This window comes from Tiliqua scincoides, chromosome 3 (assembly GCF_035046505.1).
Source record: "Tiliqua scincoides isolate rTilSci1 chromosome 3, rTilSci1.hap2, whole genome shotgun sequence".
Lineage (NCBI taxonomy): Eukaryota > Metazoa > Chordata > Lepidosauria > Squamata > Scincidae > Tiliqua > Tiliqua scincoides.
The window spans coordinates 35,295,554-35,321,340 of NC_089823.1; the positions used below are offsets into that span (position 1 = coordinate 35,295,554).

Here is a 25,787-nt window from a genome sequence, read left to right on the forward strand (position 1 = left end):
CCCATTGCAGTTGGCTCTGCAAAGGCCAGCAGGCAGGGGAACAGTGTGATTGAAGGCTTGAGGAGCCTGGATCGTGTAGCTTTAGCTCCTCCTCATTCCCAGAACTGCGCTGGGTGGAAGAAAGGAGAGGCAAGAGCCTGGTCTGCACCAGCGGCTAGCGATGGAGAAAGTGCTCTGCTCTGTGCATGGTGAGGAATGCAGGAGGGCGGCAAGTGCCCAGGGTTTTCTGGGAAAGGCGAAAATCAAGAGCTGAGATCTAGTACTATTTATTATTTAGTATTTAATAGGACCGACCCCAAAGACACAGGAGCTTAAGCAACCCTTCATCCGGTTGGTTATTCAGCAGGGCCAAAAGGAGGAGCTGGGGTGGAGAACATGATTAAGGCACTCCCCTCCCCAAATTTGCAGTTCCTAACACTTTTAAGCCATTTCTGCCCAACGTTGCATATATGCAGCAGGAATCAAATGTGTACACCTGTGGGCTGGGCAGAAATGGGTTAAGATGAAGTACCTACCTGTACAGGAGTTCAGCTGACTCATGTCAGTTAACTTCAGTGCTGTTCCAGACAGGATCTGTTTGCAGAGTGCACCCTGGACTAATAATGTGCTGGTGTTAAACTGCAGGGGTAATTTTAGCTCAAGAATTTAAAGGTGGGGGAAGAAACCAACAGATCTTTATGTCATGGTATAGAAATGTCTAGATCCAATCCTAGGGTTGGAGATGGGACGGTGTTGGGAGACATGGCTCCTTAAACTGGGATGAGGCATTGACTAGAATTGCTCTGAGCTCCACCCATGGCACCTTTTAAAATGTATCTCTCTTTCACTTTCTTTCTTTTCAGGGCTTCCCTGTGTTTTGAAGACTGGTGTCCGAGATGGCCCTAACAAAGGCAAAAGCTTTTACCTGTGTGGAGTTCAGAACCGACCATCTTGCGGATTTCAACTTTCCACTGAGTAGGTTGAACAGCTTTGTGGTTCCTGCTCATTTTCTTAAATCTCAGGCTCTGGGAATGAGCAGCCACTTGCCCTAGTATCCTCACAATGAAGTAACATTCTGCCACTCTGTTGTTGTATTGGAAAAAATCTTTGGACTGTGTCAAACTGGGCATTATCGATTCAGGATATAGTCAGACATTTATGTTACCTCTACTTTTCTGACAGGACAAGAGAAAGTTATGGCCTTAAACCAGTGGTTCTCAAACTCTCTGGGAGAGTTTGAAAGCCACCAAGTCTTTGTGAGGGAGCAGGGAAGGCCGCAGATGCAGGGGGAAGGCAGTGAAGCAATCCCCAGGACTGTGTCACTAAGGAGGTGCAGCCTCCCAGGGGTGTGGGGAGCCCTGTGCGATCCTCCGCAGGGCTCCCCAAGCTTCAGAAACTGAAAGTGGAGCGATCGTGCCCCACCTCTGCAAAACTGGAAGTGGAGCATGATCACTGCGCTTTCACTTTTTGAAGGCTGGGGAGCCCTATGGTGGGTTGTGCAGAGCTCTCTGCACCCCTGGGAGGCTGCTGCAGGGACTGGTAAGTAAATGCCAGTCCCTGCAGCCCCCTTAGCAATGCGATCCTGGGAATCGCATAGCTGCCTCCCCCCCGCCCCCTAAGGTGGCAGAGGCCAGGGCCCTCAGGTTGGGGTGTCACAACACCTTACTTACGGTAAATGAGAGAAATTTGGGAGGATAGTAAAACACAGGAGCAGTTAATATTAACTGAAGGTCTATCAAGGACCCTTTAAGTATTTTTGCCAGAAGTCTTACTTTTGTATATAACTATCTTTCCTTTCCCCAGCCTTTGTCCATCTTACTGCCTGATGCACGTTGAGCATGTTGTGGACTTGCAAGCTTTGATCCAGCAGCAGGAGGCGGAAACATACAGGTATATTTTTTTCCAAAGAACTTGTGAAGTTTTGGCATTTGTATTCCAGGTGGATGGGGTGCTCAAAGCATTAGAATCCAGTTTAACACTGTGTTCTGTTTTGTTTATTAGACTGTTGTATCGATGTGATAAAGCTAAGCTGGAAGGAAAGAAATGGTGTGGAAGTGTGCCGTGGCAGGTATACCTAATGGCTTCAGTGTGAGAAATGAAATTTTTATAAAGTTGCTTTGCATACCAGCCAGTTAACTGCATAACAGCAGATTCCTTTGCATGTCTTCACCATAATAATCTGAGCTACCCATCTCCAAGAATCGGAGCCTTGTAATTTGAAGCCTATTTCCATAAAGGAAGAAGCATTTAAGGCCAAGGTCCTGCTTCACTGGAAAGAAAGAGCCTCTCTTTTCACAGCCTGACTGTTCTGAAGTTATGAACATGTCCTGAAAGTTGTTTTTAACCACTGTTGGGGGGTTATGTTGGACATAAAGATGAAGGATTATATTGGTGTTCAGCAAAAGATGTTTGGTGACCCCACATTAATTTGTCATCTTAAGTTAGTGAATGGGGCATAACTGAAGATGATAATTTATCTTGAGCTTTATGAGCCTACAAGGTTGCAATCCTAAACACACTTACCTTGGAATAAGTGCCATTGAACAAAATGGGACTTACTTCTGAGTAAACATATATAGGCTTGTGCTGTAAGTCTGCTAGCCTAAAGACAAGGAATGAGTATTCATCTGTACTAGGGAAATCAGATTTGGTATCTAAATTAAAAATATGTAGCACATTTAAATATGCATCTGTCTGACTTGCATAATTCTGGCTCAAACAGCAGAAATGTTTAACAAAGATATGGGTTGACAGAAAAGGTATCAGACTTGTATATAGAGGGCCATGGCATCTGTTTAATGCTGTCTGTTGGGATGGATAGGAAAGTGTACAAGGCAGTGAATCCCAGCACAATACTGTCCTGATTGTTCTGTGATTTCGTAATCATGAGGTGTAGAAGTTTTTTTAAAAATTAAAAATAAAGATCATCTGGGTATTAACTTTCATGCTATGTACTAATTTCTGTTGAGGAATTCTGCAGAAGTGCACATAGCCCTAGTATTTATACTATTTCTAAATTGTATGCAAAACTAAGATTTCATTTGGGTGTTTTATAGGATTCTAAAACCATCAGATTGTCAACTAAACCACAGTCTCAGCGCACGTTGGAGTCGCTCCTTAATCACAGAGATCAAAGAAATCCATTTAAAATACCAGGCAAGAGTCATGACTCATTGTCTTTGAAACAAGGGAATGACAGTGAGGATAAAAAATTAGTAAAAAAAGAAAAGGAGAACAGAGAAGTTCTAGACTCTGATAAAAGGGATCAGCAAAAGTTATCTGAATTTTTTAGGAAAGAGCTTCTATCAGGAATAAAGACTGAGCACCAACAGTTTGGAGAAGAAAAAAGTGCATCCAGGGAAAGAATAGAAACCCAGATTAAGTCATGCAAGTCTGCAATTGAAATGGAAAAGCCAATCAGATATGGTTCCAGCAAAATGTTTGAGACTTCTGGACATATAAGAAAGGATTCAACGGTGAGATCCACTGAAGATGTCTTGCAGAATGGAGTCAAACCAAAGCAGTCATTGCCAGTCTTCAATAGCCACACATCAAACACAGAGCCCCTTAATGAGGAGCAACTGGGAAAGGGAGAATTAAAATCCTGCCGAGACAAAGCAGTAGCAGTGAAGACAAATGGCAAGATGAGCAGTGATGGGACAATTGAAGAGAAGAAATGTACAGGCTTGCCAGCAGTGCCCCCTAAAGGAAATCCAGAGGAACAGCCAGCATTATTTCAGACCGGAATAGATCCACAAGAGATAACCTGTCCTAGTAAAGATGCTAGCAGTGATGTATTTGTGCCCCGAAAATTACCTGTCGAGCTTTCCCTTCCCCAGGAGAAAAAGGTTCACCATCAGAAAAACTTGTCTTCTATCTCGCAAGAAGTTTTGCAGAAGAAAGCAATAGTGAATTCCAGAAACTTGCACAGTCACCTTACAGCTCAGCTGAGACAGAAAAAGGTCTCTTTCTCTCTTTCTCTCTCTCATATACTAGTTTGCTTTCTTTTCCAGTGTCTGAGCTTCTGTTTGCAACAGGGCTCAAATATTTTTTGTTTCAAAGTAACGCTTTCTGGATTGCTACAAACCCCCAAAGAATTCTAGCCACTAGGTCATGTTGTTGGATCTTTGCTTGGAGTTGGTGTCATTCAAAACATGCCATTGTACTTTTATTTTCTGGCCCTTTGTGTGCTTCGATCGCTTTCTAGCAGCAGTTTTCCTTGCTAGCAATTGGTAATGAGCAGTTCCCTAATCAAGTATTCCATTGATTGCGGAGGAGGGCAGGCTGGGAGGGAAGCATTGAAGTGTGTGATTGAATCACAGCAATTGTCACAGAACACGCTGCTGATGCTGTGTGCAAATCAATCCTGCATAACTCTGAAATATTTCAGAGATGCTATGGAGAGAATGGTAGATCTAACCTGTAGGAAGCCAATAACTTTTTCTTCTGCCCTGCTCCGCTTCTCTCTAGAACACACTAAAAATGGTGAATTTGAAATCTCTACCAGATAAAGGGGAACGTATATTGAAGCAAGTTCAAGAACTAGAAGCTGCACTCAGTTCTCTTAACCTGGAATCCAAAGATCACGTTAAAGAAGGTAAGCTGATTCATTCAGAATTGGGAGGTAATGTTCCATCTCTTTAGGAAAACTTTTTTTATTATCTAGTTCACAGAATTCTATTTCAGAGCTCTTAACTGGGTCACAGGCTGATGGATCCTGATGATTCTTGAGGGCTGAAGGGGAATTTTCCTACTGCCAGGGCTGGCAACTCATCCGCAGCTCTGGTCAAAGAAATGACTGCAACTGTAGATGTGATTGCTTCTGTGCAACCCCCTGCCTCATTGTGGAGCTAAGGGAGTTTTCTGAGGAGCTGCAGGCTGTGACATAATTGGGCAGGCGTCTTGAACCATGGTAGAGGAAAACCCATATTGAGTTCAACCAAATACAGGCTAGAACACATATTGGAGCCTGCTCCTTGGCGGTGATGATAGCAAAGAACATTTTTTTCTCTGCTACCATCATGTCTACAGAACGCCCTCCAGTGGAACTTTTTCATGTAGTGTGGGGCTTATTGCATCTGTCCCCTCGAGTGACTCGTGAAGCTCACACAGTGGCTTGCTGTGACAATGTTGCTGGGCACGTCAAAGGTAAAATCTCGCATCTGTCGCAACTTGGGCTCCACTTCAGCGGTATCTGTTGGTCTTATTGCTTGGGAGTCTTTGCAGCTTATATTACCTGAGGAAGTGGTCGGGATTCTTTGGAGTGTGAGGTCAGCTGCTTGTCCGCTCAACCATCACCCAGAGTGGCTTATAAGATCAGCCTGGGGTGGAGGGGGGGGGCTCTAGCCAAGTGTAGGCAATGGAGAAGTTGTACTGTGTACCATTTCTGCTTGCTTAAACTAGCTTTTGCACCACAGGAGATGTGAGCAGTATTAGATGTGAAGAGTTGCCACAGAATCCATTCGGCAAAAGCACCATAAAACAACCAGATACTGTGGGAGAGGGAGGACCACAGTCATTCCAAGACCATCATGCAGGCAGCTCCTTAGAGTTGCATCCTCCTCTGCAATCCAGTCAGCCCTGGAGGCAGCCTTCTGGAGGTAAGTGGGGGGAGAGACCAGCTCTGAGAGTAAAGTCTAATGAGACTTACATTGTATCTTTGGAATGTCTCTCCAGATCTATGAGCAAGCACATTGGGAGGAGAGGAGAGCTGGAAAGGTGTTGCATTATGAATACATATTTAGCTGCATTCTTACATTTAAGTGAACATCATTCCACAGTTAGATGCTTTTAGCATCAAGGGATAACAGAACAAGATATTGGGCGCTGATTTCTCTTTGGTTTTTTGTTTGTTTTGCAAGGGAAGAAATATGAAAAATCTAATTTGGTATTTGCCTATTAGATGGTGTATACATTTGGATTAATTAGTGCACATAGACTGTTCCTAGCACTCTCCAACACAACTGTACAATTCTACAACACAACTGTTTAGAGTTCTATGAAAACAAATTACTATGTATTGCACAAAAGTAGATTACACACTGGAAGGCGAATTGAACTTTTGAGATAAGTGTGACCTCATAAAATTAAGTATCCATTGAAAGAAAGCTGACTATGAACATAAGAATTTTTGCTGTGAGTTTTCATATGGGGGGGGGACTTGGCTAAAGCATTGAGCATCTCTTGCTGTCTCCCGAGTCACTTTAACCTTATTAGGTCACTATCGCAAAATATTGGGTGGATATCTGGTGCATAAAATGATTTGTTCATGCCAGTCTTTCATAGAATCATAGAGTTGGAAGTGACCCACAAACAACTAGTCCAACCCCCTGCCTGTAGTAGGAAATCCTCGTAGAGCATTTCCAGCAGGTGTCTGTCGAGACTGTGCTTGAAGATCTCTAGTGAGGGAGAATCCACCACCTTTCTCAGCAATCTGTTCTACTCCTTACCATCAAGAACCTCTTCCTAATATCCAACTGGAATTTTCTCTCCTGCAGTTTGTACCAATTGGATCTAGTTCTACTTTTCCCCCCTGTACTAAACATACAAGAGATATTACTTCCATAGAGTTCTCTGTTTGAGACTTTCTTGATTCAGGCTTCCATGTTATGAGGATCAAACAAATGCAGAAATCTCTTGTTGGCCATTATGTTTCGTCAGAAGCTCCAGTTCCCATGACTGGTTTGGTCAACATGAGCCCTGCTGGGTCTGAATAGAAATATGTCAGATGTAATCCCTACATCACATCTGCTTCAGATCCTGTGTTATAGTTATTTATCCCTTGATTCTCTGTCTTCTAGAGAGCTCCCATGGGCAGGCCCTTTATGGAGGCCGGATGACTGAAGATCGCCTGAGAGCTGTGTACAATGCCACAACTGATGCCATTAATCAGATCCACAAATCCCTTGAGTCCTGCCCCACAGAAGAGACAGTGTCTGAGGACCCGGCTGGGTTAAAGGTGAGTTGAATGAAAGAAAGATCATCCTGTAGTTTTGTTCCCTATCTCTATCGTTATCAGTCTCTGCCAATAAACAATGTGCTGCCAGCTTTACATAAGCTAAAAAGTTCATTACCAAAGCATCTTTACACTTTGAATGATTTTGTGCAAAATGGGAAAAGGCAGAAATATTTTGAGTGCAGTTGTCTGCTGGTATTTGTAAGCCTCTTCAGATGCTTGTTCTAGGCTTATTGTTACAGAGGTATACATGCACCAACCATCAGAGAGCACTGAATTTTAACACATCCTGGATTTTTCCTAGTGCTCTTGCATCTGCCCTCATGTGTACATAAATGCATTGTTTTTCAGCTGATTGTCTCACCCACTTCCCTGACCTCGGCCTGTGCTGAGACCACATTCTGCTAATTGTACAACATCTGTCACATTCTCTGCTCTCCTGCCATTCCCATTCATGTATTGGGGTTTGCTCTTGAAAAATTTCCAGTGGGCTGAATCCTAGATAAAATTGGACTATCTTGCAAGATCATCAGGAAAAAAGTCCTGGACCCACTTGGGAAGAGATAGTCAGGGCTCCCAACCTAGCAGCTGGTCATCCTGCAGTGGCAAATGCCTGTTATGATAGTGCCTGTTTTGTTTTGCTTGTAGCAAAATGGCAGAGTTGCAAATATTTTGAGGTAGCTTTTTGAAAGGAAACCAAAAAACATTTCTCCTTTAGGTCTCACACTCAAAGTATTATTTATCTGTACCATATTGGTTCATGTTGAAATTAAAGATGTGGCCTTACTTTCCCTCATTCAATAGTATCCATAGATACTTGCCTATAAGATGAAAAATTTCTACCAATAAATTAAGTGTAAATCTTGTCTTATCTGTGGGTCACTTGGGTCAGGGCTGTTCAGGCGCACCTCTGCAGCTAGAAGCCCAAAGGACAATGCAGAGATAATTATAGGGCTATTACTCTCCAGGGCACTGAATCTACAAAGTTGCAACTGAAGTTAACCTATTCACTCCTACTGAGAAAAAAGTAAGGAAGTACTCAAGGCATCCATTTAAATCAAGCAAGTTTCATTATCTTTGTCAGGATCAAACCCAACCCTTCTGCAGCCTCCTTCATAAGAACAACCCCGCTGGATCAAGCTGTAGGCCCATCTAGTCCAGCTTCCTGTATCTCACAGTGGCCCACCAAATGCCCTAGGGCAGTGGTTCTCACACATTTAGCACCGGGACCCACTTTTTAGAATGAGAATCTGTCAGGACCCACATGAAGTGATGTCATGACCAGAAGTTACATCATCAAGCAGGGAAATTTTTAACAATCCTAGGCTGCAATCTTACTCACACTTACCGAGGAGTAAGTCCTATTTACTATCATTGTTAAAAGAATATACATTGTAGCTTGTAAAAGTACAGGTCTGTAACATTTCCCCAAATGCAGTCACATACCATGATAGCATCAAGTCTAATATATTAAAAATAAAATATTGAAATGAATGGGGACCCACCTGAAATTGGCTTGTGATCCACCTAGTGGGTCCTGACCCACAGTTTGAGAAACACTGCCCTAGGGAGCGCACAAGACAACAAGAGATTTGCATCCAAATTGCAAATGTTTGGCAGAGGTCTGGTTTTAAAAACACCAGGATATAATTCTTATTTCCATCTGAAACAAAACCTGATGCTACAATTCAGTGCACCATTACTTAAGAATAACACCCATGGAAAGCAATGGGTCTACTTCTGAGTAAATTGGGTTGCAGCTATGTGTAGCTGCGCTTGCTCATGCTCATTCCTTTTTGCTTGTGTCTCCCCTGTGAATTGAATTCCACACTCCCAGTTATGTGTTATAAGTTGTATGTTGAGCCTCTGGCTTAACACACCAGGCATCTTAAAGAAGGATTTGACTAATGGTCCTACTGGTATTTGTTTACAGTGCACTGACTCTGATAGTGTTTACAAAAAGGTTGTGATGACCAGAATGTAAAAAGTTAATGAATAAAAATGTATCTTATGATCTTTTACTATATTTTTAATAAATTAGAGACTATACAGTTCTTGGGTAACAACTACTGGTAGGTTATTTTTTAGGATCTGGTAAAATAAGACAAAATTATAGTCAGGGACCCCCCCTAAGTTTATCCCCCAATTTATCCGAGGGTCATAGAAAATTCCATGATTTTTGAGTGGGTGGGGGAAGATGGCTGCGCATTAACATCTCCTATTGCAGCTCCCGCTTCTGTTTTGATTTTTGCATCTTATTCTTGTCCTAATCGACCAAATGCTTTTAATTTAATCAGTTTTTATCGAGGAACCTCTTTGGCAATCCAAAGGCTGTGTTTTTGGTTTAAAGTTGTATAGTTTGACTTGAGTCAAAATCTGCCCTCAGCTTATCTGTGAGACCAACATAGGCAAGTGTCTGCGGTGCCTTCTCACATAGGAACTATTCATCCTTCAGCATTTGGACATAAAGAATTGCTGTCAGTTTCAGAGCTAGCTCAAGTTTGGAGATTTTCCTGTGTCATTCTGAGAATTACAAAGGGCAGCTTTATTTTTTAAAATAGTACTAGAGTGTTTGTGCTCATGTAATAGTAAATTCATTATTCAAAATGGAAATGGAAAAGGTGCAAAAGAGAGCGACTAAGATGATTACGGGGCTGGGGCACCTTCCTTATGAGGAAAGGCTACGGCGTTTGGGCCTCTTCAGCCTAGAAAAGAGACGCTTGAGGGGGGACATGATTGAGACATACAAAATTATGCAGGGAATGGACAGAGTGGATAGGGAGATGCTCTTTACACTCTCACATAATACCAGAACCAGGGGACATCCACTAAAATTGAGTGTTGGGCAGGTTAGGACAGACAAAAGAAAATATTTCTTTACTCAGCGCGTGGTCGGTCTGTGGAACTCCTTGCCACAGGATGTGGTGCTGGCGTCTAGCCTAGATGCCTTTAAAAGGGGATTGGACGAGTTTCTGGAGGAAAAATCCATTATGGGTTACAAGCCATGATGTGTATGCGCAACCTCCTGATTTTAGGAATGGGTTAAGTCAGAATGCCAGATGTAGGGGAGGGCACCAGGATGAGGTCTCTTGTTATCTGGTGTGCTCCCTGGGGCATTTGGTGGGCCGCTGTGAGATACAGGAAGCTGGACTAGATGGGCCTATGGCCTGATCCAGTGGGGCTGTTCTTATGTTCTTATGATACAGAAAAATTGATAGTTTTGTTTTAAAAAAACTTTGTACTTAAAGTGGAAATTCATTTTTATTGTAGCTGTTGTATCTTGCTCATTTTATAATATTAAAGAATTGTAAAAGAAAATCCTCATGTATTTCATGACTGAGGAATTCATGGCCCAGGTTCAATGGTCTGGGAACATCTTGTACTGTGTCATCACTGAAGCTAAATGGGTGTGTACCTGGCAGGAAACTTCTTGGAGCCCATGTCAGTTGCCCAGAGAAAAGTGAAATAAAATATAAATAAATGGAATGACTCATATCAAGCTAAGCCTGATGCCCCAGTGAGATAATAATAATAATAATAACAGGTATTTATATACCGCCTTTCTTGGTCTTTATTCAAGACTTTATTCAAGGCAGTTTACATAGGCAGGCTTTATTAAATCCCTTATTAAATAGGGATTTTTACCATTTCAAAGAAGGTTCTTTCTTTCAAGAACGACTACATTCAAGGTGTTTCATTCCGATCTGGCTTCACATTCTGGCCTCCATCCTCCCACGCTCAGAGCAGATGGAATAGCTCGGCTTCAGCTTGTCAGCTGCTCCAAGGTCACACGGTGCCGGTGGCCTCGAACTGGCGACTTTGTGGATGTTATCTTCAGGCAGACGGAGGCTCTACCCTCTAGACCAGACCTCCTGCCTCCTGGGCAGACCTCCTGCCCAGATGAAAGCCTGTTGCACAGAGTGCAGTTTATTGTATATATTAATTGCAATCAGTTGTTAACTAGCAATTAACTTCAAATCCTATGTTTGACTTTCTCAGGTCTCTTTGTTGCCACATCAGAAACAAGCACTGGCTTGGCTTCTGTGGAGGGAGAATCAGAAGCCATGTGGTGGAATTCTGGGTAAGGAACCTTTAGACAATGTGCAATGTTAAGGTTTGTTGCTTTTTTTTTAACTGTTATACTGGAAGTTGAGGGCCAGAAATAGGCCATGGAAATCTTTTGTCTTGCAGCCTAGGATAGCAGTAGATATTAATCAAGCCCTGACACAAATCTATTTCTCAACCTTTGAAAGGTTTACAAAGATCTTTTCTGGAATGAAGAAGGCTTTGGCAAATGGTATTGGAACCTTAAAGTTCAGCTGGAGCCCTTGTGGGCTCAGACTGTACGGAGTAGGAGCTTGGCTAAACTCCACCCCTTATTCTCAACAGCCTTGATCCAGGGCAGTGTTGCTGAAGATATCACTGGCAAGATAGAAGCCCAGCGACCTGGAGAGATGGATTTGTTAAGGAGTGATGCTTCTGTCACTTCCATATCCAGGGTGCAGACTCACCCAGAGCATTATAAAGCAAAGAGCCTGGACACATCCTGATGACATTAATGCTGGCCTGCAGAGAACAACTCATTCCCAGTTGTAGTGTTCTCTTGTTTGGTTAGCACATGCAGCTGAACGGGCAGCTTGCCTCATGCCACAGATCCTCATTTCCCCCCCCCCTTGCAGTCAAGGCATTGCAGGACCACTATCAACAAGACCTGAAGTGCCTGATCAAGTGTTTAAGGTGCCCTTTGTGCCTGTCACTCCCTGATTTCTGTTCTGTTCTCTCCTTTTTCTTCCCAGCTGATGATATGGGCTTAGGGAAGACTTTAACAATGATTGCTCTTATCCTGGCCCAGAAATTGTTACAGAAAGAGAGGGGAGAAAAGAAGAAACTAGAGATTTGGCTGTCGAGAAAAGGTATGGAAATAACAAGATGCTGGAAATTTTGCTGCCACTGTCTGTAGTGGCATATATGTCTTATATATGCAGTCTGCAACACAAGAGAAATGATGTACTGGTTGTGTAGAAAGAAAGTGTGGTAGCTGAGGCTGCATTATTGTGATCATACTTGGTAAAAGAAACATATTGTACCTACTAATCTTTATATTTTAAGATCCTTTTGATGTTGTTTCCCACGGGACTCTGATTGTCTGCCCTGCGTCCCTCATCCATCACTGGAAAAAGGAGGTAGAAAGACACGTAAGGAGTGGCAAGTTGAAAGTTTGTCTGTACCATGGGCCCAGCAGAAATAAGAATACTACTGCGTAAGTGAAAAGTGGTGAGGTTGTTTGCATAAGTAACACATGGCTGGAAGCTGAGGTTGTGGACCAGTATTTAGATGTACAGGGCTGTTCAAATGCTGAAGAAGCATGGATGCGGAGAGCGGGTATAGCAAGCATATTTAAGAGTATGACCTGGGGCCATCAGTCCCAAGTTCAGATTTCACTCCTTCCAAGGCCTCATTAGTTATCTTCAGCCTCTACTTGCAATATAGGGTACCAAAACCACCCTGCCTTACAGGGCTGCTTTGAATATTACTCAGACAACATTTGTAAAGCACTTTGAAACTTGAAGAGGGCTATATATGTGGTGATATTCTCTTATCCCTTCAACAATTTCCTTGGGGAAACAGATTCCGCTCACAATCCACTTGTCATATATTTAGGCCTTTCGCATCTTTCTGCTGCTATCAGCAGTTAGCATTTATCCTTATGAAGCAGATGAATGAGCCTTCACTCTTATGATGGGTAGGGAACGAATTCTGTGTCCCAGGCTGTGCTATTTATCGATCCCTCTCTCTACCTCTAATAAGGTGTGGAAGGGTGGGTGGAAATGCATGCTCTTTTGCAGGAATCAGGTTTGCTGTTTGCCAGCTCCTCCCTTAGCAAAGGCAATGTTAACATGGAAAACTGAAATCAGCCACACTGATTCTACCCCATGATTTATAAAAAGTGTGCACATTGTAGTACTGAAACACCAAGTATGCTCACCAACTGTCTCTCCCCTTCTTTGTAGCCTCTCTGAATTTGACATTGTTGTCACTACCTATAGTATTCTAGCCAAAGAAATTCCTACACAGAAAGAAGAAGCTGAAGTTGCTGCTGAAGACTTTTTTGTGCAGGTGACTAATATGCAGACTATGTGCATGGCTGGAGCTCTAGAAATCAGTAAATACAATAATAATATACCTTAGTACAGTCTGGGTCCTCAAACTGGAGAGTAGCCTTTCCCTTTAAGGGGCAGGGGGAAAACAGTGATGCAAAAGTGGAAGTTTTGGTTTCATTGCAATCACAACTTTCACTTTTTACAAGCCGCAGGGAGCCCTGCAGAGTGCTTTGTGGGGCTCCCCACACACCCCAGACCCTGACAGCATGTAAGTTTAAAAATAGCACCTCCTTCCCCCACAGTGGTGCAATCCTGGGGATTTCATCACTACCTTTCACCCTCCCCTACAAAGACATTTCAGGAGATTTACTCCCAAGACGTTTGAGTACCAGTGCCTTAGTATATATTATAGTAATATAATTTATTACAATTTAGTAATAGTATGCTTTAATATACCTACTAAGGTGTGTGTGTCTTATAAGTGATGCATGTATGTGTAGCTTTGACATAGAGATCACATACAGAGGAATTACATCTTGCTTTGTTGTCCACTTAGAATATCACTATAGCTTCAGTGAATAATATATTCAGCTTATGGAATTGTGTAACTTAGCCCTGGTAGCCAAAGAAGTCCTTGGGGTAGTCTGTTCCGCTATAGGAAGTAGTAAAAGAAGTTTCATAAACCTATCATTATTTGCACACCATATTTAAGGTTCACTAATAAATGCGATCGTGCTATAGGAGTACAATTCCCTCCCCGTATTTACTGCAGTGATTTTAACTGAACAAAAGAAGCATTTTACATATCTCATGCTTGGAAGAGTGTTCTGTCAAAGAGAAATATGAAAATATAGCCATAATTTCTGTTAAAACATAAAAAAAATGTTGGTGAGAGTTCCCGCGGCCAGGGTATGGTATTCGTCACTTATTAAATCAACCAATTCCTCTCCTTACTTCCATCTGTTTCACTTCCCTCTTCACACAAGATTTAACATAGGTTGGTCAGTGTTTTGATTTCTCGCCCTCCAGTATTAGTTCTATGCTGAATTTGCATCTCTTCCACTTACTGATATCTATGGGGAGGGGGGAATGCTAAGTTTCTTCAGGTGCTTGGCCCCTGGTATAAAGCGGTCCCTCCTCCTCACCTTCAGAACCAGCCATTGCTGCAAAAGCCTTTGCAGAACCAGTCATCACTGCAAAAGCCTTTGCAGCCGTGACTGGCTCTGAAGGTGAGGAGAAGGGGCTGCTTTACAAAAGGAGCCAGGCACCTGAAGAAATTTAGCATTTTGCTCCCCCTCCAGGGACGCCAGTGCTTCCACTTTCCCATCCCAAAGGAGCAGTGCAAATATATAAATTGAGTATGCAGATTAAGTGGATGCACGTTTGCTAAATCTACATACTTGATTTCACTCTGTTCTGCAGAGTTTGGGAGTATTTGGCACGAAGTCTGAATCTTACTAACGCTGTAATATGAAATGGTTCAGCTTCTTTTTTGATTGACGTATCAATCAAATTTGAGAAGTGATTATAACAATAAAATGCCGGAACTCAGTCTGGGTGACGCTAATATGTGTCTTTCATTTCCCATGCTTTCAAGTTTTTTAAATGCACATTTCCTTTCTGCTCTAGGATAAATCACTCCCCTTCTCCCCCTTACTATGGATAAAGTGGGCTCGAATCATCCTGGATGAAGCTCACAGCATCAGAAACCCAAAGGTGCAGGCCTCCATAGCAGCCTGTAAACTGAGAGCTACTGCCCGGTGGGCAGTCACTGGGACACCTATTCAGAACAACCTCTTGGATATGTACTCTCTCCTAAGGTGAGCTGATCTTGACCACATGTAAAAACATCAGCCTCATAAACTCAGCATTTTTGCAGGGCCTCAAACTCAGAGTCCTTCACACATTCTAGGAGGGGCAAATTTCTGTTTGCCTAGAGCAGCTGTCACCAACTTTTTAAGGCAAAGACGCCAGACGTTCTGCAATGATGTCATCACAGAAATTCCAGGTTTCGAAGCTTGAAGAAGCAGCTGCACAGAGCTTGGCTTGGGAGGTAAAGATTCCCAGTCGGGCATGCAGCAAATTGGATGGGAGGCTTGCGGGCCAGATGACTTTGGGTGGTGGGCCAGATCCTGCCTGCAGGGCATAGGTTGCTGACTCCTGGCCTATACCTTTGCTGTGAGAACTTGTAGGAGATGGGGGAGATGCACAGCTAAATAAAATAAAAGGGGGTAACAATATGCCCAATACATTTAAACACTTTTTTTCCCTTTCCATCAAAGCAAGCAACAGGGCTTCCCTTGTCACCACTGCCCTCCTCATACTGTCTTTTGTCCCTAGGTTCCTTCGCTGCTCTCCTTTTGATGAATTTAAGGTGTGGAAAAGTCAGGTGGATAATCAGACAAAAAAAGGAGGAGAAAGGTTGACCATTTTAACCAGGAGCCTCTTACTGCGCAGAACCAAGAACCAGCTGGATTCTTCTGGCAAGCCTCTGGTAAAAATTGGAAAATAATTTTCTCCTGGGGAAAGGGAGCTGCACGTGACAACCCTCAATTTCTGAATTGCCATTCAGTTGTTTTGATCTGAGAAAAGGAGAAACCTATCAGATACTCAACACTGAAAGTTTAAATTTTTTAAAATGCAGTAAAGAGGAACCTCCCATTGCCAGCAGGGCAATATTACCTTTAATAAGGAAGAGCCCATTTCTTAAGCAAGACATGCAGTCTTTTCTGCACAACGAGTTTGTTTATTTGCTTAGGCATATAAAGGAGAAAACTTGTTAACTACTGGGATTTTTAACAGCCAAAGTTTGTCTCTTTGGACTTGGTGATTTTAAGTTCTGGCTGTCTCAAAATCCTGTATGACTTTGGGCTTTTGGACTCTGAGGCTAGGCTGTATCATTGAGTTGGTTTATCCGAAGACTCATAGACTGAAAGGAACATACTGGGAATGTGTCACATTCCCAGACCTTTTGAAAGTTAAAAAATACGTGGACCTGTCACAGAAGTGAATCTGCTACTAATGTTAAGCAGCTGTATTATAATCATGGTGACGTACTTTTTTCTTTTAATCCAGTGTGTTCCTCTCTGTGTGTAGGTAACACTACCTCAACGCTCCACTCATTTGCACAGGTTAAAACTCTCAGATGATGAGCAGTCAGTGTATGATGTGCTGTTTGCAAGATCAAGGTACGATGACTGTCTGTTGAGGCATTAAGAATCAAGTCCCTTCAGTAGCTGACTCTGCCTGGGTCAATGGCATCGCTAGGGGGAGTGGGGAGGGCTGCACCAGGTGACATGCACAGAGGGTGACACTACTATTGCCCACTACTTTTTAAATCTTGGTATTTTCAAATAATACCATCATGTTATATACGAGGGTCGCCCAGAAAGTAATGCACCACATTTTTTTTCTCAGCCTACAGTAATGGTATGAATGCAAAACTTTAGATATACATTTGAATTTTCAGGAGTGCACACACAAATTTTTGGTTTCTTCAGACAGATAGCGTAGCTGCAGCAGTGTTTCGAAATGGCGTCTGTAAGTGATGTACGTTACAAGCAGCGTGTCATCATTGAATTTTTCACTGCGGAGAAAGAAACTGTTGGGAACATTCACAAACGTTTGTGTACCGTTTATGGAGACTCTGCAGTCGACAGAAGTATGGTTAGTTGCTGGGCACAGAGGGTGAGGCCATTAGAAGGCGGTTCGGCAGAGCTCCAAGATTTGCAGCGTTTGGGGCGGCCATCCACGGCTGTCACACCTGACAAGATGCAGCTTGCTGATGTGCTCATTTGCAAGGACCGACGCATAACGACTAGGCAGTTGGCGCTGAAGCTGTCAATGAGCAAAGGAAGTGTGGATGCAATCATCCGTGCTCTTGATCACTCAAAAGTGTGTGCACGATGGGTTCCACGCTGTCTTACAGTGGACCACAAATCTCTCAGAAAAAAACATTTCTTCTGAGCTGCTGAAACGTTTTGAAGATGAGGGGGAAGCGTTCTTGTCCAGGATTGACAGGTGATGAAACCTGGGTTCACCATTTTAAGCCCGAAACAAAACGACAGTCGATGGGATGGTGTCATCCTCAATCTCCACAGAAGAAAAAATTCAAAGCAACTGCTTCCGCCGGTAAGGTCATGATCACTGTGTTTTGGGACTGTGAGGGCGTCATACTCATTGATGTGATGCCAAGAGGCAGCACCATTAATTCTGAAGCTCATGTGAAGACATTAACCAAACTCAAGAAGCGCTTCCAGTGACTTCGGCGCCATAACAACCCAGGTGAATGTTTGATTCAACATGATAACGCTCGGCCTCACACAAGTTTGAGGACTTCGGAACACATCACTAAACAGGGTTGGACTGTGTTACCCCATCCACCCTACAGCCCTGACCTAGCTCCCTCAGACTTCCACTTGTTTGGGCCATTAAAGGATGCTATTCACGGAAGACATTTTGAGGATGACGAAGAGGTGATTTGCACAGTGCAGAAATGGCTTCGTGACCAGAACAAGGAGTGGTACCGACAGGGCATACATGCCCTTGTGTCTCGCTGGAGGAAGGCCATAGAACTGGACAGAGATTACGTGGAAAAATAGGGAGTGTAGAAGAAACATCATTCTTTCTTGTGTGTAAGTTTCATTGTGTTCAATAAATAATTGTTGAAGAAAAAAAATGTGGTGCATTACTTTCTGGGCGACCCTCATATCATTGATGCATAATTTCGTGCAAAATGCACTGAAACAAACTGTGATGAAATATCCCTATTCTATCAAAAGTTATAGCCAAAAAACCCAGTGGGGCAATGGTGCATCACTATACCCACTGCCCAGGGCGTCATACCCACTGCATGGGAGGAGGTCCATCATGGGGGTGATGGGCTGGCCTCCCTTGGAACTACATATAAAAGGAAGAGCCTTGTATACACTGTCATCTTCTGTATCCCTTCTCTTGCTGACGTCTGTTCTCCTCACTTCCTTGGGATTTACTCACAATTCAGCTCTCTGCATTATAGCAATCGCCATCTTTGTGACATGTCACTGCAGTGTACTTTAGTAACTCACTTGATTAGCGTTTAGTGTTGAGATGGGACTTTCCTCTTTTCCTGATGACGTTCTCTCCCTTTGCCTCTCGTCATGCTGAAACTGTCCCATTTAACAATATTTTTCAGCTTGTTTGTTTAGAATGGAAACACCAAGGGAGCAAATCTGTCTTATGGTTTAAATCTTGGGAGTAAACCCCACGGAGCACAAAGGGACTCACTTCTGTGCTTTAGTGTTCATGAATTGAGCTTTCTTTTCTTCAACCAGGTCAACACTGCAGTCATACCTCAAGCGGCAGGAAGATAGATGTGGAGGACATACTGCAGATAACCCATTTGACAAAGGTTGGAATTTGAGGCACCTTGCCCTCCCCTCCAGTATCTGTAGAAGTATGGTTATAAGAATCTGATAAGAATCACCATGAATTCAGATATTTTTTCCTGTTATACTGTCATGTTCATTTTTTCTGTGGTCTACCTATCCCATCCGCTACTGAATTAGTCCAGTTCGCTTAAGCCAAATCTCAGACATTTATAATAAAAACTGAAAATTGCATGGTATACTTAATTTGATTTATTTGATCAAATAAATGAAATCAAATTTGATTTACTTGTTTTCTGTAAACTGCTTTGTGTTCTTTCTTTTTGTTGTTGAAAAGATAAAAATATTTTTAATAATAGCTGTGATACTGAAAGTCCCAAAAAATAATTGAAACCATACATATCTCTGAAACTTTGAAGACAAATCTGAAGCTAATTCATTGAGCTGAATGTTCTTGGATTCAAGAAAACAATCCTAGATAGAAGATTATAACCTAGGAAATTTGTTTGGAACTTCCTTGTGTGTTTATTGGATCTATCAAATGCATGTATCAATTTTTCTTTTTATTGTTAAGTGTCTAGGTCAAATGCTAATTTTATTGTCCTAAATGTTGGTATTCTCTCCAAAATAATTTTTTAGTAGTGTTATGTGGATCCCAGCTTTACCGCATTTCTACAGAAGCCGCATGTCTGCATTCCTTAGATTTCTAAGGGCATAATCCAACCAACTTTCCAGCACTGAGGTAAGGGCAATGCAGCTCTGATGTAATGGAACAAACATTGTCTTGCCTTGAGGAGGCCTCCATGACTGCCACGCAACTGCAGAAAGCAGCACATGCCCCCTTGGCACAGCTATGTCAGTGCTGGAAAGTTGGATAGAATTTTGACCTAACTCTTTTGGAAATTTGAATGACAGCCTGCTGCTATTGCTCTGGCACATGTATTGTCTGACACATGTACTTTCTTGATAGCAGCGCAGCAATTTAGACATGGTCAACCAGACTCCTTTGAAAAGACTAACAAAGATGCTCCTCCTGTCTCCACTACTGTTCACATCTTGTCCCTACTGCTTAGGCTCCGCCAGTGTTGCTGCCATCTTTCCCTACTGAAAGTGGTAACTATATGACATTCTTGTGTGGTCGCTCCCCACTTTTGAGGCATTGGATCCAGGTGCAGAAATAGTTGATCCTTGACTGTGTTGTTTTCATTCCAGGCCCTGGACCAGGCTAACTTGAACAGTGAAGGTATCAGTCTTTCCCTGGAGGAGCAGCTCAATGCATTGACTTTGTCTGAACCTGCCAGTGATGATGCTCAGTCTACGGTGTACCTCTTTGGTACAGCTTTCAGTGTGGATCTTTTTGAAACTACCAGGCAAAGCACCAAGGTATTAAAATTTTGGCAAGCCTTTCTAGGGGTGCCTGGCTCCCTTTTTAAAAATGGTCTCAATTCAAGTTCTGTTTTTGAACTAATCAACGTAATTTTAATATAAAAGCTATAACTCATTTTTTAAAATGAACAGCAACATTTATTGTAATAAAACATTCCCAGCAACAAAGAATAGACTCTTCAGGTAAGACCCAGCAGATCCCTTGTAATGCAGTAACTCCCACATTTAAGACAGTCATAAATTGGAGTTCCACAGCAAAATGTAAGCAATCTTAATCCTACCAAATACCTGGTATGCCCACCACAGAAGAGGAAAGAAGTCCCAAAGAGCTCAAAAGCTGCTGCCCTGGAGAGCAGAGAAAGAGAGAGATTATGAGCAGAGGACAATTTCTATTGCATATCTCTTCATTACATAAAGGTTTTTCTCTCTTTAAAAGTTGGGTATGACATTGAAACAGAGCACTTGTATCTTGTTTACTGGATGGAGGATAGTCAAACATGCTTGTGTAAAATTTTCTAGCCTAGTTGCTTAGTAGTTGTAGCCTTATGATGTGTGTAGGTGAAAAATGCAAGCAGGCTCAGTAAGTCTGATATTGGAAAATAGTTGTTTAACCTTTCAGAGTTGAACTTGGGTGACAAAGTTTCCTTAAGACTTGAAATTAACTGCAAGGGTAGAGGCATGGAATCTTACAATGGCAGAAGGGGAACTTTTTTCTCCCTGAACATCACATCTTGGTTGATTCTTCATGTTTTCATTAATAGATGAACTGCTGTGACCACGTCAGACTTTTTTTATGGAAGCAAAGTAGAAAAACTTGAGAACAGTTCAGGTTACGACTTTTTGTTTCTTTTTCGCAGTCCAATACTATGTTCCGTTATGCATATTGTTCATCATGGAAGATCTTGCATTGTTATCCTGGGCAACATTTTGTGTATTGTCCACCAATTTTAGCTTCATAACTACTATTTCAAGCAAGGTGGGAATTGCCAGGTTAGGCTTGGGTTCAGGTTATCCCTCCCCAAATACATATGACGAAAATTAGGTTGACTTCCAAAACTCCCATGACTACAGTACAGAGATGGTGGCAGTAGTTCTAGGTACAATTACTTGGACAGGTCTCATTCAACTGACTGGGACTTGCTTCTGGCTGCTTGGAATTGGACAATAAGTGCTCTTTTTTTCTCTGCTGCCAGCTGTCACATCTCTTGGAAAAACTAAAGGCCATTCAAGTTCATTCCCAGAAAAGGTGAGTGTTGCCACACCAGGTTTCTTTCTAGAGTGTTGTGGGTTTGGGCTGCTGTATGATGTCAAAGCCCAGGGAATGGTAGGTGGGCTGCTGTTGCAGACCAGTAGCTGGGTGGGATGCAAAAAGAGCAATTTTGGAACAGATTCAATTCCATGATGTGGTGCATCTGAACATTTTGGTACTCCAACCTTAATTATCCAACTACGTTGGGATCTGGGAGTATTTGTGAAGTTCAAATACAAAAGTCAGTTTCTGTGTGAGGAATAAACCTTGTGGTTTGCATTCTTGTTTTCATTTCTTGAATAAATAGGGATGGAGAAGCATTAGTAGCTCAGTACATAGAGAGATTAAGTGGCAGTAAAGGTGGAAGTGGACAACAACGTTTGGAGCCTATTTCAAGAAGAGCCCCTTTGATAACTTAGTAATGTTTTCATTAGTATGCTTGCAAAGTGTGTTTATCCATTTTAGAATCATAATACGTTGAGCTTTAGTTGAGTAGTAGACCACATGCTTTGCATATGGAAGGTCCCACAGGGGGAGTTTATAGCTGAGGTGAGATTGGGAACTGGAGTCATTGTTTTCTGTCCTTTTTTCCCCAGTGTCATTGTGTCTCAGTGGACCAGCATGTTGAAGGTTGTAGCAGTGCACCTTGAGAAGCTTGGCCTGAAATATGCCACAGTGGATGGCTCTGTGAATCCTAAGCAGAGAATGGATGTGGTTGAGGAGTTCAACAATAACCCTAAAGGACCTCAGGTATGGGAATCATACAACCCTAAGGGACAGCCACCTCCCATACACTCTGGCCTGCTCTTTTAAGTCATCTGAGGGGCTCTCTTGCAAGTTGTGCCTCTGACCCAATTTATGAGGATGGGAGCATGAGGGCAAACCTTCTCCGCAGGGGCATTACAATTATGGAACTCCCTTCCTGCGAAATTAAGAACTACCCCTTCCCTCATGGCTTTTCAGCAAGGTCTCAAAACATTTGTTTCATCAAGTATTTGGGTGGTTATTATTATTATTATTATTAACAGTATTTATATACCGCTTTTCAACTAAAAGTTCAAAAGTTTCAACTAAAAGATGGGTTGGTAGTTGCCTCCTGTGCCTCTGTTATAGATGCTGCTCTATTTTTTACTTGTTGGTTTGAACTGCCAATCCCCAACTGTCTTTATTAATTAATTTATTTATTGTAAGCTTGATTGTATTATTTTATGGAAACTTGTAAGCTGCCTTGGGAATTTGTCTTGGGAAGAGACAGGCAGACTATAATGTTTTCAAATAAATAAATAGTAATGGAGAGTGAATCTTTCCTGTGCTATATGTGTACACCTGTATGTAGAGGGACTAAGGGCCAAATCTATTCAATTTTTCAGTGCTGGTGCAGCCATGCCAACAGGCAGAGGGGCAGTCATGGAGGCCTCCTCAGAGTAAGGGAATGATTGTTCCCGTTCCTCAGAGCGACATTATTGCTGCACCGGCATTGAAAATTTGGATAGGATTGGGCCCTTATTCTCCAAAGAGGTGGTTTTAATCTACTCAGTGTTACGAATAAGGATGGTAGGCTGCTTAGATCTCATTTAATTAACTTTAACCAAGGGCAGAAGAAATTGTGTATCTATGTGTTGGGAGACAGTTAACTGTATTCTTTCATTGTCTTGTCCTAGGTGATGTTGATCTCACTCCTAGCAGGAGGTGTTGGCCTTAATCTGGTTGGAGGAAACCATCTCTTTCTGTTAGACATGCATTGGTAAAGAAAGGCAGCTTTTACGTCTTAATACAAAAATTGATCAGAGCTGTTCCTTTTGTATTTGCAGTTTCAAGAATCAGATCTGGGTTGATTTAAAAAGATCAAGTCATTAATTTTTAACCAAACATATTTATTTGGTTCTTCCTCTCCTATTGTAATTTTAAAAAAATCTTACAAATTGACTGTGTTGTGTCTGCAGTAAAGTTTTCCCTCCCCCTCACCCCCGTTTAACTTAGCTCTTAGCTGCTCATGAGATAGCAATAGTTAATTTCATCAACCAGCCTCTCTCCTACTCATGGTGTGAGGAGGATACCAGGGGTGCCACATAACTGACAGAGGAGGGGGGAAATGAAAGAATGCTGGGAAAACTGGAGGTGACATTGTCACTGCCTCATTTCTCAGGTAGCACTAGATTTTGAAATATAGGAGAAATCTCAAGGTCAGTCTGGCAATCCTATGCAGTGAGCTTAGCATTAGAATATGTTTTCTTTCCCAGTTAAATCATAACTAGATCTTAGAGTGACAGCTGTTTTCTTTGTGTTCAGGAATCCAGCACTGGAGGACCAAGCCTGTGACCGCATTTATCGTGTGGGGCAACGAAACAATGTCACAATTCACAGGTCATATTTGTAAAATGTTTCATACTATTGTCTGTCTCTGTGGGTGGGGGGGGCACCTCAGGATGAAGGGCAGGTGACTCTGAGCTTGCACCCTGCTTGATTCTTCTACACCTCCTTCTGCATTATGGGGCAGCAAGCCCTTAACCCCAGAGGAGAGGGAGTGTCCTACTTTTATCATTATGGTTTTCCTTGTCATCCTTGCTCTTTCAGTATGGCTAAGCAAGGGGAGAAGAGAGTCCTTGGCTGCTGCTGATCTGCTTTTAAAGCCTCTTAGGGGGGTTTGGCAGTACTTCTGTTCCCAGTTCCACAAGACAACTGAGCCTTGTTGCTCTGCAGATATCTAACTGGGTCAATGGGCTCGGTCTCCAGGCCAGCCTGCCCACAATTTGCCATTTCCTGTTCCTTCAGTGTCACTTCAGTTCAGTTTCAGTGTATCAGCCTCTGTGGTGGATAGATCTTTCAGCCCTAACCTTGCTGTCAGGAGGCTGGGGGTAGGACAGTTAGATACGGATATAAATTAATAGAGTTGTAGGTTGTTTTTAAGTGCCATGTGAAAGGAACTGAAGTCTTATTGCAAAAAATCTTCAGGCCTGATCTCCTGATCCCTCTGTTCTTAACTGGTTCTTCACTGTTCTTAACTGGTTACCACTCATTTCTGCTCAGATATTTGGATAACTTGGACAGATGAAGATTGTGCTTTGTTTTTTAGGTTTGTCTGTGAAGGGACAGTTGAAGAAAAGATTTCGGACCTGCAAACCAAGAAAAAAGAACTGGCCCAGAAAGTGCTGTCGGGCAGAGAAGACTCTTTCACAAAGCTCAACCTGGCAGATCTCAAACTCCTGTTTGGCATTTAACCACCAGCTTTTCTTTATAGGAAGAAATCAGCTGTGTGCCTTTTCAAAGCGAATCGTTGTATGCTGTTGTTGTGGTTCTTGTTTCTTGTAGGCATGACATCCTGTAGGAGGAATGTTTGCCCAATCAATAACCAGATGTATCATTTCTAGCGATGTGGTGTCATGTAGGCAAACATGCCGTCTGTACCTAATAAAGGAATTTTGAGGATATTGTCTGATATTCTTGTTACCCAGTAAATGTGGTCAGTTGCATGTTGTACACATCATGTCACACGGGGTAGACTCTAAATCCACTGTTTTGAACAGCTGTTCAAATGAATTAGGGCATCCAGGAAGGTAACCAGGTGTATAAAGGTGTCCTAGCTAATCCACCGAACTGCAGAGAAGTATTGCTATATGCTCAAAATAATAAATGCAAAAAGCAGAGGATCAGAGCTGGACATGTGTAGAAAGGAACTTTGTCAATAGGCAATTAATAATGCACTTTAGAAATAATCAGAGTGCTCCATAAAAATGGAACTATGATGGAAGAATTGAGTAAGAATAGACAGTGGGACTGAGTGCAGTGATCAAGGCCCAGAGGGAGAGACAGAATTGTAAAATACAAGGGCTCACCCTTCCTGTGACCCAACTTGGCCTTCCTTTAATTTATTTAATTACAGATTTTTATGCTGCCTATAATGTAGGTCAACCAAAGTAGCATACAAAATATTAAGTCACAGTAGTGCAGCAGTAAATGTTGTTAGTCAATCTGTAGAAAGCATACAATGTAGCAGAGTAAACATCAAGCTAAACCTGAGTTAACCTTAAGCAGAAATGTCTTCAACTGGCAAGGAGGGAAGAAATCTAATGTCTTGGGAGAGTATCCACAGATGTCTGCCCCCATCAAAAAGTCTTCCACCAGTGCCCAGTTTATAGACTCCCTAGCATAGTATCAGCTTTTCACATATCTTGTTGCTGCCATTCCCCCCCCCTCCCTTGCAAATCTGTTTGCTCATTGCTGTTTTGTTGGTTGCATCAGCTCCTGGATATATTGACACCAAATGGAAACAGATACTAGTAGTCCAGTGTTGGAACAACCAGTTGGCCCAAAATGCTGTTAAGCAAATTTTGACTCTCTTTAGAGAGGAAAAGTAGTGCATAAATAAATTTGTGAATGAGCTACTGCATTTCTGTAAATGAAAGTGACTGGCCTTGCTGGGAGGAAAATTTATTAGCTGTGGAAAAAGACATTCCATAGGAACCTTCTCTTGGAGCAGGCACAGTTAGCACCATGTAGTATATACAGTATAACTATGACAAATTTGTGTCAGAGGAGCATCAGATTGCAGTGTACCTTTTAAATCCACACAATGTTTGTTGTCACCTACTCGTAATATGGAAAATAATCTTGTATTACCAAACTGAAAAATGACCTCTGGTCCTGAAAGCATGCATGTGAATGATGAGTTCTGTAGTCTGTTTATGCACAAGCTGGAGATCAACTTTTGACTCTGACAGAAGGAGAAAAAGCACTAGAAAAAATTTTTTTTT

The 25,787-nt window shown here is 42.3% G+C and overlaps 1 protein-coding gene across 2 annotated transcripts; it reads left to right on the top strand.

Moving 5' to 3' along the window:
• The first annotated feature begins 105 nt into the window (after positions 1-105).
• TTF2 (transcription termination factor 2) lies at positions 106-24,462 on the top strand. 2 transcript variants are annotated; one of them, XM_066620069.1, is made up of 23 exons: positions 106-188; positions 843-954; positions 1,783-1,869; positions 1,981-2,047; positions 3,036-3,941; positions 4,450-4,576; positions 5,397-5,579; positions 6,780-6,937; positions 10,934-11,015; positions 11,731-11,847; positions 12,044-12,194; positions 12,946-13,051; positions 14,665-14,855; positions 15,376-15,529; positions 16,132-16,223; positions 18,348-18,424; positions 19,372-19,514; positions 19,614-19,784; positions 20,981-21,033; positions 21,633-21,786; positions 22,698-22,780; positions 23,326-23,400; positions 24,110-24,462. In XM_066620069.1, exons 1-23 carry the CDS (start codon positions 161-163, stop codon positions 24,252-24,254), a joined length of 3,462 nt encoding a protein of 1,153 aa, XP_066476166.1. In that variant the 5' UTR covers positions 106-160; the 3' UTR covers positions 24,255-24,462. The 2 variants fall into 2 exon arrangements, with proteins under 2 accessions (XP_066476166.1, XP_066476167.1); XM_066620070.1 differs by having other exon boundaries at positions 19,375-19,514.
• The last annotated feature ends 1,325 nt before the right edge of the window (positions 24,463-25,787 follow it).